Raw genomic sequence first — 18021 nt, 5'->3', positions numbered from 1 at the left:
AAAAATAAAATGGCAGCCTCCATGAGAATAAGAACAAATTTAGGAAAACTTGGTATTACCCGATTGCTTGAGGGTGACATTACTATATTAAAACGCCACATAAAGAATAAATTAAATCTCAATACTTTAAGCACGTTGACTGTGCCAAGTGGTGGCAAAGAAAGGTAAAGGAATTATATAATATAGAAAGTCATATATTTTCGCGATTTATTTTTTAGTTGTGTTTTCCAATATATTTCAATGTCAGAAAGTATATCTCTGTACAAACTTGAAGATACTTTCGCTCTTACCAAAACTATCACCATGACAACCACACATCTATATAAAAAGAAAAATGTAACATACATTTAAACCGTCTCCGTGGCCTAGTGGTTAAAGCACCTGTCTACAGAGCGGTAGGTTGTGGGTTCGATCCCGGGCCGCGTCATACCAAAAGATGTTAATAGTTGGTACAAGTAGCTCCCTTGCCTGGCGCTCGGCATTTAAAGGGTATTGCTTGGAAAAGTTGTGTACTTAGTACTGGTTTAACACAGGAAAGTTGTATCCCGTGTATTGATGCTTTACACCAAGCACGTTAAAGAACCAAGAGGTCTCTTTGCAAAGAGCTTGGGTCAAGCACCTGGATCTCTTGTATCTCACTCTGTTTCTTCCAGTCTTCCAATGTCTGGCTTTGACTGCGAATTGCTGTCACTTCTATCTCATGTCACTTATGGCATTTAAACACAATTTAAGTCGTGAAGGTGTCACGGCGGCGTCAAGCCATAATGCAGCCAAGATGCGGGGGCAGACCTTGATAAACTCAAATAAACAAACAATCTATATTTAAACCCAATGTCCATAAAAGACATTGAAGCTATAGAAAGAGTTTAGACAAGGGCAATCAAACTGGTGTATAATGTACAAAACATGTCACATATTGAACGATTAAAAGCTCTAAAACTTCCGTCGCTTTCATCCAGAAAATTTTGAGGAGATATGATCAAGGATTATAAACTTATGAATTGAAAAGAAAAAATAAATTATGAAGTTTTTTCAAATAAATTTTCAAACAACTTGGGAACACTTTTGTTCAAATAGAGTAATTTAGGAGTGGAATGCCCTTCCAGCAAAAGTGATAACTGCACCATCTACAAATACTTTCAAAAACCAGCTAGATAGCTACATGCAGGATAAAATTACACATTTTATACAGATAATACCTGGGTATCTGCTCATAAGGGACATAAGTTAAACCAACTTGCGACCCTAACTACAGATATAAGATGATGTAAGATTTAAGAAACCAATGTTGTCCTTTTATGATATTGACTTGGTTTCATTTATAAATAGATAACTGTAGCCAGGATACACTTCTAGTCTATAGAATTTAATGCCGTGGAATCCATATTCCTTGCCACTCAATACAAGCTGAATGCAGCGCAGCAGTTCTACGGGTCACTTCTGTTCTCCATTTTAACAGTATCTAAAATGAGTTTATGTTATTTACTTTTTCATCAGACATTATTAACCTTTGGCTAGATGTTTCTTGAGGAAAATACATTGAAATTCAAGAGAGATGTGCATTGCTGTTATGAGGTTTTACCTACCTTGTATTAGGGCTCAATATCAAATAAAATGATGTCTGTAAACTATCTGTTTTTAAATGAAATAGTTGACTCTTTGTAAAGTTAAATCATTATAACAGAACTATATTGATAAAAATACAAACACTACATCAAAGAGCTTTACAAACAGCTTCTATATATGTATTTTTATGCCCCCCGAAGGTGGGCATATTAAAATCGCACCGTCCGTCTGTCTGTCCGTCCGTCCGTCCGTCCGGCTCTGTAACTTTCCCTTGTATGGACAGATTTTAAAATAACTTGCCACATGTGTTCCACATACCAAGACGACGTGTGGCGTGCAAGACTCGTGTCCCTACCTCAAAGGTCAAGGTCACACTTAGTGTTTATTCACAATGGAGTGCTGCATATAAGGACATAGAGTATAAGTTGTCGTGTCCGGGCTGTAACTTTCTCTTGTAAGGACAGATTTTAAAATAACTTGCCACATGTGTACCACATACGAAGACGACGTGTCGTGTGCAAGACCCATGTCCCTACCTCAAAGGTCAAGGTCACACTTAGTGTTTATTCACAATGGAGTGCTGCATATAAGGACATAGAGTATAGGTTGTCGTGTCCAGGCTGTAACTTTCTCTTGTAAGGACAGATTTTAAAATAACTTGCCACATGTGTACCACATACCAAGACGACGTGTTGTGTGCAAGACCCGTGTCCCTACCTCAAAGGTCAAGGTCACACTTAGTGTTTATTCACAATGGAGTGCTGCATATAAGGACATAGAGTATAGGTTGACGTGTCCGGGCTGTAACTTTCTCTTGTAAGGACAGATTTTAAAATAACTTGCCACATGTGTACCACATACCAAGACGACGTGTTGCGTGCAAGACCCGTGTCCCTACCTCAAAGGTTAAGGTCACACTTAGTGTTTATTCACAATGGAGTGCTGCATATAAGGACATAGAGTATAGGTTGTCGTGTCCGGGCTGTAACTTTCTCTTGTAAGGACAGATTTTAAAATAACTTGCCACATGTGTACCACATACCTAGACAACGTGTCGTGTGCAAGACCTGTGTCCCTACCTCAAAGGTCAAGGTCAAACTTAGTGTTTATTCACAATGGAGTGCTGCATATAAGGACATAGAGTATAGGTTGTCGTGTCCGGGCTGTAACTTTCCCTTGTATGGACAGATTTTAAAATAACTTGCCACATTTGTTCCACATACCAAGACGACGTGTCGCGTGCAAGACCAGTGTTTCTACCTCAAAGGTCAAGGTCACACTTAGTGTTTATTCACAATGGAGTGCTGCATATAAGGACATAGAGTATAGGTTGTCGTGTCCGGGCTGTAACTTTCTCTTGTAAGGACAGATTTTAAAATAACTTGCCACATGAGTTCCACATACCAAGACGACGTGTCGCTTGCAAGACCCATGTCCCTACCTCAAAGGTCAAGGTCACACTTAGTGTTTATTCACAATGGAGTGCTGCATATAAGGACATAGAGTATAGGTTGTCGTGTCCGGGCTGTAACTTTCCCTTGTATGGACAGATTTTAAAACAACTTGCCACATGTGTTCAACATACCAAGACGACGTGTCGCGTGCAAGACCCGTGTCCCTACCTCAAAGGTCAAGGTCACACTTAGTGTTTATTCACAATGGAGTGCTGCATATAAGGACATAGAGTATAGGTTGTCGTGTCAGGGCTGTTACTTTCCCTTGTAAGGACAGATTTTGAAATCACTTGCTACATGTGTTCCACATACGAAGACGACGTGTCTTGTGCAAGACCCATGTCCTTACCTCTAAGGTGAAAGATACACTAAGTGTTTATTCACAAGGGAATTCTGAATATAAGGACATAACAGTGTAGGTTGTCAAGTATGGGTGGTATTTTTTTATGTTCAGAAACAATTTAAAATAACTTGCCATATGTATTTGACACGTAAAGGCAAGATCAACTTTTCATGTACTGACCTTGTTCGTAGGTCAATGTCATATTCGGGGGCATTCGTCACATACTGTGACAGCTCTTGTTTTATTCTTTATTATGTAATTTTTGTTTGCAGTCTGAAATTTGAAGTCGGCAAGCTTGCAAGATTCGCAGATGGATCTGTTGTAGTGACGGTTGGTATTTTTGTGTGTTCATTGGTTCCATATTTCAACATTAATCTCTTTTCAGTACAAATATTATCTTAAATAAATACTATGGCTGTCTGTCTAGTGATTTTGGGCCCCAATAAGTATATATTTGTCCCCATTTAATTCTCAAAATTGACCTTCAGGTTGGCCTGTCTTTTATGAGACAAACACCAAAATCGGACAGAATATGGAAAAACATAGAGCATCAATGTCCTCATTTCTGTGGTTCAAAATTACAAAATGTACCCAAATACTAAATACTGTCGCTAGAATCAAATTTATATAATTAATATAAATCTCTATATTGTTAATATGACACAAACACTACTGATAAATAGTTTATTTTATTTTGGATTGGGTATGATTTATGTCTTTTAGTAATTTCCCTTATTTGGGCAAAAATCGTCTATAGAAAGGCCCCATCCTCATTCCCCTACTGTGGAGAGACAGCCCAGAAAACAATGTCTTATAGAAGTCAAGATGACTGTGTAGTTTGACTGAGTATAACATATATATGTAGACATTTACAAAAGTTACCAATGAATATGTGTCTGACCATATATATTTTTATTATAATTAAAACATGATCTGTATTGTCTTTAAAAGATATTTTTAAAATTGTGACACTGCAGTTATTGTCTATGACCAAACATACTGTACAGATATAGACGTTTTGAAAGCAGGAAATTGTTAACCATTTCAGTGTGGGGATACATCTGTGTTAGTCGCTGTAACAGGCCGGACAGAGCCAACACCTGGGGCAACCTTCCTGCCTCTCACTGTATGTATGAATTGGATATATCTGTAGCTTAAAATCACAGTTTCCCTTAGTTATAATAATGTTTACTCCTTATGGACAATTCCTTTAAAGATTCAAAATAGCCGTAATGAAGAAGTTGTTGATAATATTCACCTATTAAAAGCAATTTGCAGGTTGATTACCGTCAGAAAGCGGCTGCTGCAGGCAGAATTCCGACCAACCACCTACGGCGAGAAATGGGAGCTTCAGATAGGGAGATTCTCACAGGGAGAGTTATTGGTAGACTTTATTTTTAATCATTTAAATTTATTTCAAGGATGACATGTGTTATTTTTTATTATAACACCACCACATTTGACACTTATTAGAAATAAGTACAATGTGTTGGTAAATTAAACTGTATGATCTACTAAAATGAATAAATTATGCTTTTGTATGGCAAAAAGTGCATGCCGCTCGCTACATAAGGCAATAGATATGGGTTTTTTTTATAAATAATAAAAAGGTTTAGATATAAGATGTCTGTAGTTTATATGCTTTGAAATATTTGATTGCTATATCAAAGAAAACTGTTATCCACTAACTTTACATTTTTATTACCCAGATAGGTCACTACGACCCAAGTTCCCAGATTCCTATTACAATGAAACACAGGTAAACAATGTCTTTTGAGAAATTGCCAATTGGTCACAGGGTTCTAAAGTTAAGGATTAATCCTAAAACTCTAAAAAGCTTTCAATTTCAGACTATTGAACAGATGTAAAAATTGTTTTTCACTCGGTTTTTCGCTCTGACATTTGCATATGAAACAGTAGGAATTACCTACTGAATGAATATAAATGATGTTAGAAACAATTTCTAAAGCAGTCATGAAACCCTCATACTCAAACAGACCACCTGGTATTTTTTCAAGATTGGCTAATTATCACCTGAAACCCTGATATTATTTCATATGTAGTAATGACAATTTAAAAAACAACATACCCCGGTAATACTAAAGTCCATAACTTTGATACTGTATTTTTTCAATATTGTAACATACATGTAGCCATGATTGTAGTGTTGTTTCTGGTGTTTTGCTGAACAGGTTACCTGCAACGTGATGTCACTGGATGGCGTCAATGATCCAGATGTAATCAGCATCAATGGAGGTATACTGTCAACTGCTTCATGATTTTATGGATTTATGACGCTTCATTTGATCATTTGAAAGTAACAAATTTGATTTATGATCGATATGTGGAAAAAAAATAGTGAAATATAAACCCAAATCTATAGAATATTGCTCTTCATTGTTTTATGAATTTCCAAATTAGATAGATACATGCAGATTAATGCACCTGTACTGACATGGCTTTTTGTTTTAAATTGATGAATAAATCATTCAGTGTTTAGTAAGCATTACTTTTAATTAGGGTTTAGGATTCCAAACAAATATTTGCTATAGCTATTATCATGATACCTGCCCCTGCTTTGGTCACCTGAATTCAAATAATGCATTTATACATCTAGCTTATTTTCAAATAGGACTGAAAATGTAATGAATAATCGGAAATAATAATCTTCAAAAAAGTATTGATGTTTGTACAATTTATTTCCAGCATCAGCAGCCCTCGCAGCATCGGTTATCCCCTGGCAAGGACCAGTTGGTGCCGTTAGGGTTGGCTTTAGTAGCGACAACAAAATCATCATTAACCCCAATAGACGACAGCAACTGGCTGGCAAGGGCAGCGTTATAGTCACAACTGATCAGAAAGAGAATATATGTATGCTTTAAAGTAACACAAGTGTTACTTTTATCATTTATGTCATTATTTTGAAATGGGTCAATTTCATTGAAAATTGTAGACTAACCATATAAAGAAAAATTGTAATATGTAATAGGATTACTGAAAACAAAACATGCACTTAATTTGGCAGGCGTCCGAAGACCTTAAAAAACACCTTAAGTCGATTTCATAATGTTCATAGTCATATTAAAGGGAAAGTTCAGATATTTTAACAAAAAAGTATGCATTTTTCAAGTCAATAAAATAATTCAGAGATTTATATAGGAATTAAATCCCATAACCAGTGGGATACTTGAATTAAAAAAATGACTTAAGTTAGGAACTGACTTGAGAGAGAGAGATGTTTTATGAATACCACCCAGGTCTTGCTTGTAGGAGTTAACTTTATTAAGACACATTTATATCAAAATGTATACATGTTGGTAGTACATTAATACACAAGCCATGTCATTGGGTATGACTGATTGAGATGTGTGTGTTGTCATTGTGTTTGACCTACTGATGTTGCTGGTCACAAGTTATCGTGTTTCCTGTGTTTTGTTCCAGTGATGTTGGAAGGTGAGATGAAGATGGTGGACTATGGGCTGTTTATCGAGGGGGTGACACAGGGTGCCTCTAGCGCTACAAGTGTTGCCCAGGCCCTTGCCGATATCACAAATACTTTTAAACGCCCATTCACAGCAACCAACACAATGCCAAGCCAGAATGTCATTGATTCCATAGAAAAGTAAAAAGAGATCTATTTCACACAAAGTTAATTTCTTGAGATATTTTTGTTTTACACTTAATTATTGTATTGAGATATTGTTTTATTATTTTAGAAGTTGTTTTAATAATTCATGAATATAAATGAGGTGAGCATGGCTTTCCAACATTTTCTTTTTAATACTTACTAAGTTACTTTCTAACTCATATTAACTAAGTTAACATATTAACTTGTTCGCAAGATAAAGCCAACTGATTATTATGCCCCCACAAAGTGGCGGCATATAGGGTTGCCCTTGTCCGTACGTACGTCTGTCTGTCTGTACGTACGTACGTCCCGAAGATTGTTTCCGATCTAATTCTTGAAAACCGTTTGTCCAATCCTCACCAAACTTTAAACACATGTTTGTGACCATAATATCTTGATCAATTTCGATAGTCATGGAAATTGCTTTAGTCATTTAGGAGTTACGGCCCTTTTTTGCCAAAAATACTTCAAAAATATATGTTTCCAATCTAATTCTTGAAAAGTATGTGTCCAATCCTCACCAAACTTTACATACATGATTGTGACCATAATATCTTGATCAAGTTCGATAGCCATGGAAATCGCTTTTGTCATTTAGGAGTTACGGCCCTTTATTTGCAAAAAAAGACTTGAAAAATACGTCCCGAAGATTGTTTCCGATCTAATTCTTGAAAACTGTTTGTCCAATCCACACCAAACTTTTAACACATGTTTGTGACCATAATACCTTGATCAAGTTCGATAGCCATGGAAATCGCTTTAATCATTTAGGAGTTAGGGCCCTTTATTTCCCAACAATACTTAAAAAATATCTTATCCGATCTAATTTTTGAAAAGGATTTGCCCTTGTGCAGATTATCCTGAATAATCATTATGGCTTATTTTCTGTGACAAAAAATCGAAGTGGGGGCATCCGTGTCCTATGGACACATTTCTAGTTAGTATATGAAATGATTTCATCAGAACAGAACAGAAGAAATAACAGAGAAATAATTTATTATTAATAATGTTCATATGTTGATGAATAAAGAGCAATTTAGTTTGCACATATCAACTAGAGAGGTTCTGACTCATAATCACTTTAAATAGCCAACTGCCGTGCAATATGTTATTTAAATTTCCATAACTCCATTAATGTTTTGTTGATTTCCAAATTCGTTCATAAATGAATGAATTCGTGTCCATCCATATCTCTTGAACCGCTTGAAGGATTTTGAAATAACCATCCTCAAAAGTTCACTATATTGAGACTGTGTGCATAGCTCCTGGTGCAACCAGCTTTGTTCAAGGTCAAGGTAAAATTTGGAGGTATATGACTATTTTGCATGTCCCCTCCATATGTCTTGAACCCCTTGAAGGATTTTGAAATAACTTAAACACAAATGGTGACCATAATAAGACAGACGATGTGCAAAGCACATGTTAAAGCTAGCTCAGTCCAAGGTCAAAGTCACACTAAGAGGTCTAAGGTCATATGACTTCAATGTGTGTCTGCTCCTTATTTCGTTTCTGTTTCAAGCATTCTATGCTTTTTCATACATATTTTTTTCCATTTCCCAATGTCAAATGTCGTGGAAATCAGACTTCAACATTTAAAAAACAAAAACTCTAGTTCATTTTGTTAATGATTTTATTTAGTTAATGGTTTCATTTTAAAGAAAACTTGAAACTACGGTTCCCATCTCCTTTAAGTTCATTCAGTAGATGTATCAACTATCAACACATTCAAGCAATCGCTGTCAAACAAATTGATTGAAAAATTTTAAATTGTTTGTAGATGACCCCTATTTGATTTCCATAGATTATTCATATATAAAAAATATAAGAGCATTAAATGAAATTTAGTAGCTGTTATTAAATGTTTTCATGAAATATATCAGTGTTTTTATATTTCAAAATGAATTATTTATAGCATATATGGAGTCATGTATAAACAGCTGTCTGTATAACCTGTATAACATTTTTCAGGGTTCATGAAGACAAGGTTTTTTCTGTCCTTGCAGACACAAGCCATGACAAGGTGGGTACATTAGGCTATTCTGTTTTATTCCTAAGAGTATCATGTGTCTTGGTTTGAGGTGCTTCCAAAATATTACAACACTCTTTCATTAGAGAAAATCATGTCTTAAGCTCATTTGACTGACAGCTATGAAAGCTGGTTCTGATAGAAGTTATATCCCTTTGCTTCACACTTGAATTTTTTTTTATTATTTAACAGTTACCATGCAGATGTATGTCCAACTTTTACAGATTTCAAGAGACACAGCTTTAAAGAAAGCCAGATATTCAACAATCAAGGACTGTTCAGGTAAATAAGATATATTCCCTACTAAACAATTCTTTAACTGCTCTAGTGCTTATATGTTAAAGAAAACTGTTTGAACATAATACAGTAAAACTGCGGTCGTTTAACAAGCAGTCATTCAAGAACCTGCGGTCCCTCGAGGTCAGAGCTTGGTCCTGAACATTTTTCCTTCTATTTTCATATAAAATATACCTACGCTGCATCGAAACCTAAATAGGTCGAGGAGTCGAGCAATATAGTTGGTCCCAAGTACACAAATCATGCACAAAACCTTATGGCTCCCTCGAGGTCATAATTTCACACTTTATTCCGAATGCGTGTTCCAAAATAAACAAACAATTGCTAGGTGTTAAAATTTTCGCAAGTTGTAAAAATTGCAATGACAGGCAATTTGATAAGGTGTGAAAAAACTTTTATCACTGTTTACGCATAACCGATAGTAGTTGATAAGGGCATTTGAGAAGAAAATTATGTGAAGTTAATGACAAAATCTCTGAAAAGAATTCCTTCTTGTCACTTCGCTTTGCTATATGGCAATTTTGTAAAATTTCTATTTATTCATTTATTGATATTTCTTTTACATATTACATTTAGTATACATTTACTTTACGACAGCCTTTTAACATATGAGCGATTTCCACAAAGCAAAACATTATCGGTGTCTTAGTAAACAGTCGGTTTGACGATTTCAAACTTAAAATACACAGAAAGATATTTCATAAAACACTGGAGAAATGAAATTCGGGTTGTTTGAAACATCGGTTCCCTCGAGGTTTTGGCTCAGTACCCAGCATTCTCGAGCGATCGCAGTTTTACTGTATTATGATCTTGAATATGAGTTTTGAGGTGACTGTGTGTCAGCTTACTAGGGCATTTGACCATTACTTGTGTAGCTGAGTGCTGTCCAGTGGTATATTATTATGAACTAACTGTGATTTGTATAGGCACCATTACAAACTGTGTTGATGTTGACTGTTTCAGACTTAGTGGAGAACCAACAGATGATTCATGATGCCCTGAATGTGGTGGAAAAGAAACTCATCAGAAAACAGATCCTCAGTAGCTCTGTCAGGTAGGACTGGGAAATATAAAACACTGAATCTCACCATATGTACACTCAACACACTAGTTACATGTACCTAGTACGTATATTTGATTCAAGTCAAATTCTCCAATTTATGTATTTGGAAAGAATGATTGAATTTGATCAACTAATCTCTCTGTACCAGAATGTCCAACTGAGATGATTGACTTACTGATATTGGCACTAACTCTTTTTCTAGGTGTGATGGTCGCCTGCTGGAGGATGTTCGGACAATATCAAGCTCGGTAGATGTGTTCCGGCCCCTCCACGGCTCCGCCCTCTTCCAACGGGGCCAGACCCAGGTCATGTGTACCCTGACCTTTGACTCCCTCCAGACTGCCCTAAGATCAGACCCCATGTCTGTCCTCACTGGGTAAGGAAATGTAGGATGTTCTTTGTTCTTAAGTTTTTTATCTTATCGTCACAACAAAAGTTACTATCCTGGAAACAACTTTGTCTTGGAAATGATCTATATGGAAGCTACAGGTATCAGCCCAGTAGGCAAACATTAACAAAGGCACTATTTAAAGGCACACGGCTAGGCCCAACAGACTCTGAACTAGAGGCACTCAACATACAAACCTCACAGACAGACCATACACCAATCATATCTTTATCAATAAATTTTTGGGTCACTGCCTTGGAATGGTCAGTGAAACAAAAGTACAATGGGGGTTTAAATGTGCAAACTCCAGCATGATTTAATAAGCTAGTTTATGTGTACATATGTATGACTTTGGTACCCTATATTCTGTTTTAAACTCGTTTACATACATATGAGGATAAGAGTGGTCTAAAGGTGTAGGTGTCTGCCCAAGAGGCTGTTGGTTCCATCCCCACCAGGAGTACTTTCAAATGGCCTCTTAATATTGACACCAATATAAAACGAGCTCCAGCATGATTTAATAAGCTAGTTTTTGTGTACATAATTATGTATGACTATGGTAACATATACTCTGTTTCATATACATATGAATTTAAATTTAAATTATACAACATAATAATGTGTTGGTATACATTTAGGTAATTTGTAACATTATTTACATGCACATATATCAAGCTTGCTTTTTTCAGTGGCATTAAAGAGAAGAATTTCATGCTGCATTATGAGGTATGTCATTTTTTACTAAGATCTGTCTGAAAAGGTGAGAGTGATCTAGTGATAAATTTGTCAGCCTCTCTACCAAGAGGCCATGGGCTTGATCCCCACCATAGTGAGAGTGTTGTAGAGGCAAATTTGTCTGCCTCTCAGGTTTGATCCCACCAGGGTGAGAGTGGTCTTTTGATATAGGTGCTGGCTGCTCACCAAAGAGGCCATGGGTTTGATCACACCAGGGTGAGTGGTCTATTGTTAAATGTGTTGATTTTTCTACCAAGAGGCCATGGGTTTGATCGCACCAGGGTGAGAGTGGTCTATTGGTATAGGTGTCAGCCACTCACCCAGTATGCCATTGGTTTGATTCTCACCAGGGACATTCTCTGGGCCATTCTAAAGAAGGACACCATTAATGGTTTCTACTCAAGAAACCTTGAAGCTGTCTTCACAATCAAGGTAAATTAAAAATAAAAAGTATTATAAACTTAATAGTGTTGGACCACTGATTTTAAGACAATTATAATTTTATTTGTCTAGTTAGAATAAAACATGAGTCTCAGTCAAATTAATGTGGTAAAATAAAAATGATGCTACAGATACAACCTGCAAAGTGATTTGCAAGTGCCCATATGTTTGTCCACACAAAAATGTTGGGTTTATGAAATTTCTTACAATAGGCTTTTTAATAGTTTCTTATATGAACACCTCTTAAACTCAGCTTTTAAGATAACCTGGTAACGTCTGCTGCCTGTCTAGCCGTCCACTTTACGTGTTTTTCCTGAATAACTTTGAAACCATTAAAGACAGCAATTTCAAACTCTATATCTTTGCTTGCAGTAATAATTATGCTATTTTATGACTCAAGCTTTAATATTGACAGATTAATTGTAGAATTATGAAAATTCAGCTGATCAATGTTCCATTTTGCAGAACTGTTTTTGAAGGAATTGTTTGAAACTTGAGCATGAATATACTTCTTGGAATATAAACATGTGTGTTGTACAAGGATCACCACATTGTGACCTTTTTTCCGCCTGTTAAATATGCTATCATTTGGGTCACTTATCATATCCTGGAAGGCTCTTGTGCAATTTCTTATCAAATAGGTTTTTAGCTCTACTGGCCAAAGGCCAGAAGAGCTTATGCGATGGTAATGTGTACGTAGTATGTGCATCCATGCGGTCGTGCGTTCGTGCGTCTGTAAACAATTGCTTGTGAACACGATACAGTCTTCAGTTTTGATTGTATCTCGATGAAACTTGTACAGTATCTAGATATCCATTAGAGCTCGGTTCTTTTCGAAAACCAGCCAGATCCGCCTATGCATGCCTAGATTATGTCCCTTGATAGTATAAAAAAAAATGCTATTGTGTATACAATTGGTTGTGAACACGATACAGTCTTCAGTTTTGATTGTATCTCGATGAAACATGTACAGTATCTAGTATTCATTAGAGCTCGGTTCCTTTCGAAAACCAGCAAGATCTGCCCATGTATGCCTAGATTATGGGCCATGAAAGTTTTAAAGAAATGCTTTCTATTTTTAGCCAGGTCTGCATGAGCGAATTCTATTTTTAGCCAAGTTTACATGTATATGTAAATTCAAGTCTAGAGTTAAGGGAGACAATTTGCAAGTCTAGGATTTTGAGAGACAATCTTTTTTTTGCTTCTGCAGTTGATTTTGTGAATTACTCTGCCTTGTTCTTGTTGAAAGCCTAAAGGCCATTTAGCTTTAAGTTGTGTAGTTTGCGCATTCATCTTAACAAAATTGGTTGTGAATGTTTAAGTTATGCACCTGGTGTCATTACTGGCCACACCCAGGGTTCACAGGTTTGGTAAAAATAAATCTGGAAAGGTTTGAAAATCTTTTTGTGTGTTCGTGCATCCATCTCAGCACAATTGATTGTGAATGTTTGTTCAAATTGATCAATGTTGTCCTAGGATGCCCTTGACTTGCCCTTTTGGGCCTCTTGTTTCAAAAATGTATGTCTCCAGAAAATTAGGAACAACACCTAATACATAAAACTTGCTATTTTTATATACCCGGTTTACCAATTATTTCAACATACAATTTGTTCAGTTTCCAGCCTATGCAACCAATGAAATCAAGAATCCTGGGATGAAAAACAGAAGGGAGATAGGACATGGTAGGGAATGTAAAATATTTGAATGTGTATTTCAGTGTCAGATATTTACATGAGAATGAGATATGTCTTCTAGTTCTTTAATTTAGAGTCAATTCTGAACTATTGCACGTTACAGTTTTAAGTAAAGCTAAGCAAACAATCATTTAAAAGAATTTTGTTTTAGAAATATAAAGTTTGAGTCAGTATTGTAGTGTATGGTACTTTTACTTCCCTACCAATTTCACTGTAGAATATTTTAGGTTTACCCTCCGTCCGGTTTATGGGTTTTACTAACATTAGGGTTGGAGGCTTTTTTGTATCGTTCTCTGTACAAAAGCCATGACATTAGCCATGTATATTCTCTATTTCAGGTGCTCTAGCAGAGAAAGGATTGCGTGCAATAATTCCTGATAACTTGCCCTTCAGTATAAGGCTTACCTCTGAGGTCTTGGAGTCCAATGGTAAAACTAACATTTGAATGACAGTTTATATACTACAGCTACATGTCTTCATGAAATCAATCAGAATACCTTTATATACATGTTACCTAGACAAACATATACTAGACATAAAATAATGCTAAGCATCTATGTTTACACATGATCTCTAGTCTCACTCTTGACACAAACTAAAAAAACAACAACAAATTATTAGAATTTGAAAAACTTAGAATAAATATTTTTACTTTTGACTCTCTAGTCTGGAGACCATAAAAAAAAAATGGGCGGGGATGTTTGTCGAAACATTCAAAATTGTGTACCAGTATCACAAGTAGCAACATCATTTTTATGATTTTTTTGGTATCATTCAGACTTTAGTGTTTTTTTTATTTGCTCTCCCTTAATAATTTTATATTTGTTCATTAAATGTTTTAATATAACATTTGTCCAGCATTGGCTTCCTTACACCAAACTATGTCATCGCTAGGTTCGTCATCGATGGCGTCAATCTGTGCGGGCTCACTAGCGCTAATGGATGCAGGGGTCCACATACTGGAACCAGCTGCAGGGATTGCCATGGGGCTTGTGTCTGAAATCTCACATAAAAGGAAGGTCTACAAGCTCCTCACAGACATCATGGTGAGATGGATATGATTTGGAGTAGACTTGCAGTAATCAGAGCTTTAACTTGTGTTCTTTAAATTGATTTAATTCCAATTTGTGTACTTTTTAAGGAGTTGCTTAATAAATTGGAAATATATGTGTCCTGTCGTTGTCAAGCAAATGACAAATGGATGCAATCAGAATGTAAACCAAATTTTCCTCTAATATCAATTTAAACAGTATGAAATATAATAAGCAGTTTCTCATGAACCTCCTTTCCCTCCATAACAGGGCCTGGAGGACTATTTTGGTGACATGGATCTGAAGGTTGGTGGCACGAAAACTGGATTGACGGCTATACAGATGGACCTCAAGATCCCAGGAATCCCGGTCAGCGTTTTACGACAGGCCATAATCCAGAGTCAGGGTAAACTTTCGTATTTGGTCTTCAAATTTTAATTCCTGTTTTATTAACCTACTTGATTTGTGATCACATTTATTGAAAACTTAAACAAAATTGATTCTGGTACCTTAATCATATTTGAATAAAAAAACAGCACAATGAAGCACTTTAGATTTGTTAGGTTACTAACTATTTAGTCTGCAGGTAAGCGTTTATATCACTCTACATAGATCTTCAACTTTTATGCCTCTACATTACAGCTGGTCTAGCCCATGTTCTGGATCGTATGCAGGAGACGTCAGGACTCTCTCAGCCAAGACCCTCATTTAAGCCGAACGGTCCTGTGAGAGAGCTAGTCACAGTCCTTCCAGCCAAGAGGGCTGGCTTCCTCGGTGTTGGAGGACACAATATGAAGAAACTTCAACATGATGTCGGTGCGTGTTGTTAACAGCATTGCCATGTAGTATTTGCAAACATTGATTTAGACTAACTCTCATGATATGTAATATTACATTATACAATGCAAATAAGATAAAAGCAGTATGCATGTACCCAGTTGCCATCTACTGTAAAGCAAAAGGATTATCAATGAAAATCAAATGAAACCACAATGATTATTTCAGGGGTGACAATCACGCCTGTTGATGAGAGTCAGTACGAGGTGTTCGCCCCTAACAGTGAGGCCATGCAGGAGGCCATGGAAATCATCAACAAAAACCTGGAGTCAAAAGTATGCAAACTGTATTTTAACTTTGTACAACGTTTAAATGTGTTACCATTTATCTCCGATTAAGTATAACAGAGTATTAAAGTAAAACACTTCCTTTTTATTTAACTTTTTAACTTTTGAAAAGCTCTCTAAAAAACTTGATCTTAAATTTTATCCTTTTTTTTTACTTCAGAAAGAACCTGAGCTGGAATTCAATGCTATTTATGAGTCAAAAATAGTTGAAATACGGTAAGAATTAAATAAAAGAAGAAATGACCCCCTTCTGTTTTTTTCAAAAATATGTGGAGGATTTTAAGTGTTTTAAAAAGAAATGCATTGACTATTAAAATGGTTGCTCAAAATTTTCAGTAAAGTAAAGACAAAGATTTCTACCTTCGAACTGCAGACTTCATAAGTTTTCTTAAGACTTTTGACTGCAACCATAAGTCATCTGGTGGTCAAGGGCAGCCTTCAACTTTGTACAAATATAATACCCACTTCACACAGGGAGGCAATAAAATATTTACATGAACATGAACATGACATTGAAAATGAATCCCGATTAGCCTGAGTTATAAACAGAATTGCTGATAATATATCTCTTTAGCAAAGCTCTTTTTAACCTTATCAATGGTACACGTATATTGAATGCTATGCCAAACATTTTATATTTTTATAATCATTCAGGTGGAATGACTATTAAAAGCAAAGATAGATTTTGTTTCTTCCAATTTTAACTGTTTGACTGGTAAGAATATTATTCCCTACTGATGCAGGGAGAATGGTGTGATGGTTCAGATTCACCCAGCCATGGATCCTGTATTTGTGCCGAACAGACAGCTGGACCATAGACAAGTACTTAGCTTTTAGATTTAATTTTTTTTACCACACTTAGTAGAATTGAATAAATTAAAGAATACAACTTATATTATCATAGCTAAGATTTCCTGCTGATGAGGTGCAATACTAAAGCAAAAAAGAAAAGGACTCATTTTTTCTGACAACATCACATTTTTGGTTTCATCTGTAAAGATATAAGAATTATGTTAAAAGAATTGGAACAGTGAATAAATTTTAGCTTGACTTTTAGAAGAATAAGGAAAACTATATTTCTCACTCGTGCTTTGATGTCACACCTTGGTTAAGGTTTTGCTTGTAACCATCTTTAAGTCATTATCTCAGCAAATACATCATGATTGGCATTGAAACTTAAGAAATTTGTTGCCAACTATCCATCCTATTTAATTAAAGAAGTAAGATAACACTACTTTGAAAATAATGCAAATTATGGTCCTTTATTATTAGACTTAGAAACTCTGTTTAAGGTTTTGCATGTAAGCACATAGGGGTTAATATCTCAGCAACTAATTGATGTATTGCATTGAAACTTTTAACAAGGGTTCTCAGCCATACACTATACTAAATTAATTAAGTTAGATAACTCTCTTTTAGTGGTTCATTCATGTTTTACAAAAACTTTGCATTTCTTAAACTTAAGTCGCGGAATAGTTGAGCACGCGGTCTCTGTGACAGCTCTTGTTACCAAAGATGTGAAATATGTTACTGTTGTAAATCATATTTAAAATGTAAAAATGTGTTTTTGTTTTCTGCAAATAAATACAGCTGGTTGAAATAAACTTTTTCTGGTATTAATTAATTAACCTTTCCTACTCATTCAGGTACAGCATGCGAGTGCTCTGGGCCTGCAGGTTGGTCAGATGATCTCGGTAAAATATTTTGGGCGCGACCCTGTGTCAGGGCATCACCGTGTGTCACGTAAAGTCCTCTCTGCCCTCTCCAGCAAAACCTTTCAGTATATGGACAATGGCACGAGCCGTAAGAAGAAAAAAGTTTAAAGCCAACTGTGAAAATTATAGCTTTTTTTTAAATTGAAACTTTGTTATTTGTGTTTAAAAATTATTAAACCTAAAAACAGACCATAGATTGATTTATTCTCTTATATTTGAACATGACTGCTTTAACAGTGTGTTTTTCTGCCACAAAGTTGGATTGGAATACAGAATTCCTTCAGAATCATTTTTGTGTTCAATCAACATCTTTAACACCTTTAGATTGATGAAACTTTAGTCAACATTATGCTAATCAAAGAGATGAAGAAAAACACATCATGTCCAAAGCAGCTCAAAGGAGCTTATATCCCTTTTGAAATTGTTGGAAGTAAATTATATTCATTTTAAGGTACTTAATACAATTTTTATGCAAATATCTGAGCTAAAAACAAACAACTGTAGAACAGTGGGAGC

General features: G+C 35.7%; 1 protein-coding gene across 1 annotated transcript; it reads left to right on the top strand.

Annotated features, from left to right (window-relative positions):
• Positions 1–5: 5 nt before the first annotated feature.
• On the top strand, positions 6–17694 carry LOC128207370 (polyribonucleotide nucleotidyltransferase 1, mitochondrial-like). Its single transcript, XM_052910248.1, has 22 exons — positions 6–164; positions 3636–3693; positions 4412–4489; positions 4642–4747; positions 5073–5122; positions 5556–5619; positions 6070–6234; positions 6805–6985; positions 8960–9011; positions 9242–9299; positions 10278–10368; positions 10580–10753; positions 11455–11491; positions 13557–13623; positions 13974–14063; positions 14530–14681; positions 14937–15072; positions 15309–15482; positions 15672–15778; positions 15951–16006; positions 16534–16612; positions 17437–17694. The coding sequence occupies exons 1-22, from the start codon at positions 10–12 to the stop codon at positions 17611–17613; spliced, it is 2307 nt and encodes a 768-aa protein (XP_052766208.1). The 5' UTR covers positions 6–9; the 3' UTR covers positions 17614–17694.
• Positions 17695–18021: the final 327 nt, after the last annotated feature.

The sequence above is a fragment of the Mya arenaria genome, chromosome 11 (genome assembly GCF_026914265.1).
Source record: "Mya arenaria isolate MELC-2E11 chromosome 11, ASM2691426v1".
Classification (NCBI taxonomy): Eukaryota; Metazoa; Mollusca; class Bivalvia; order Myida; family Myidae; genus Mya; species Mya arenaria.
Note: the sequence above shows the minus strand (reverse complement) of the source record. Positions and strands in the feature narration are given on the sequence as shown.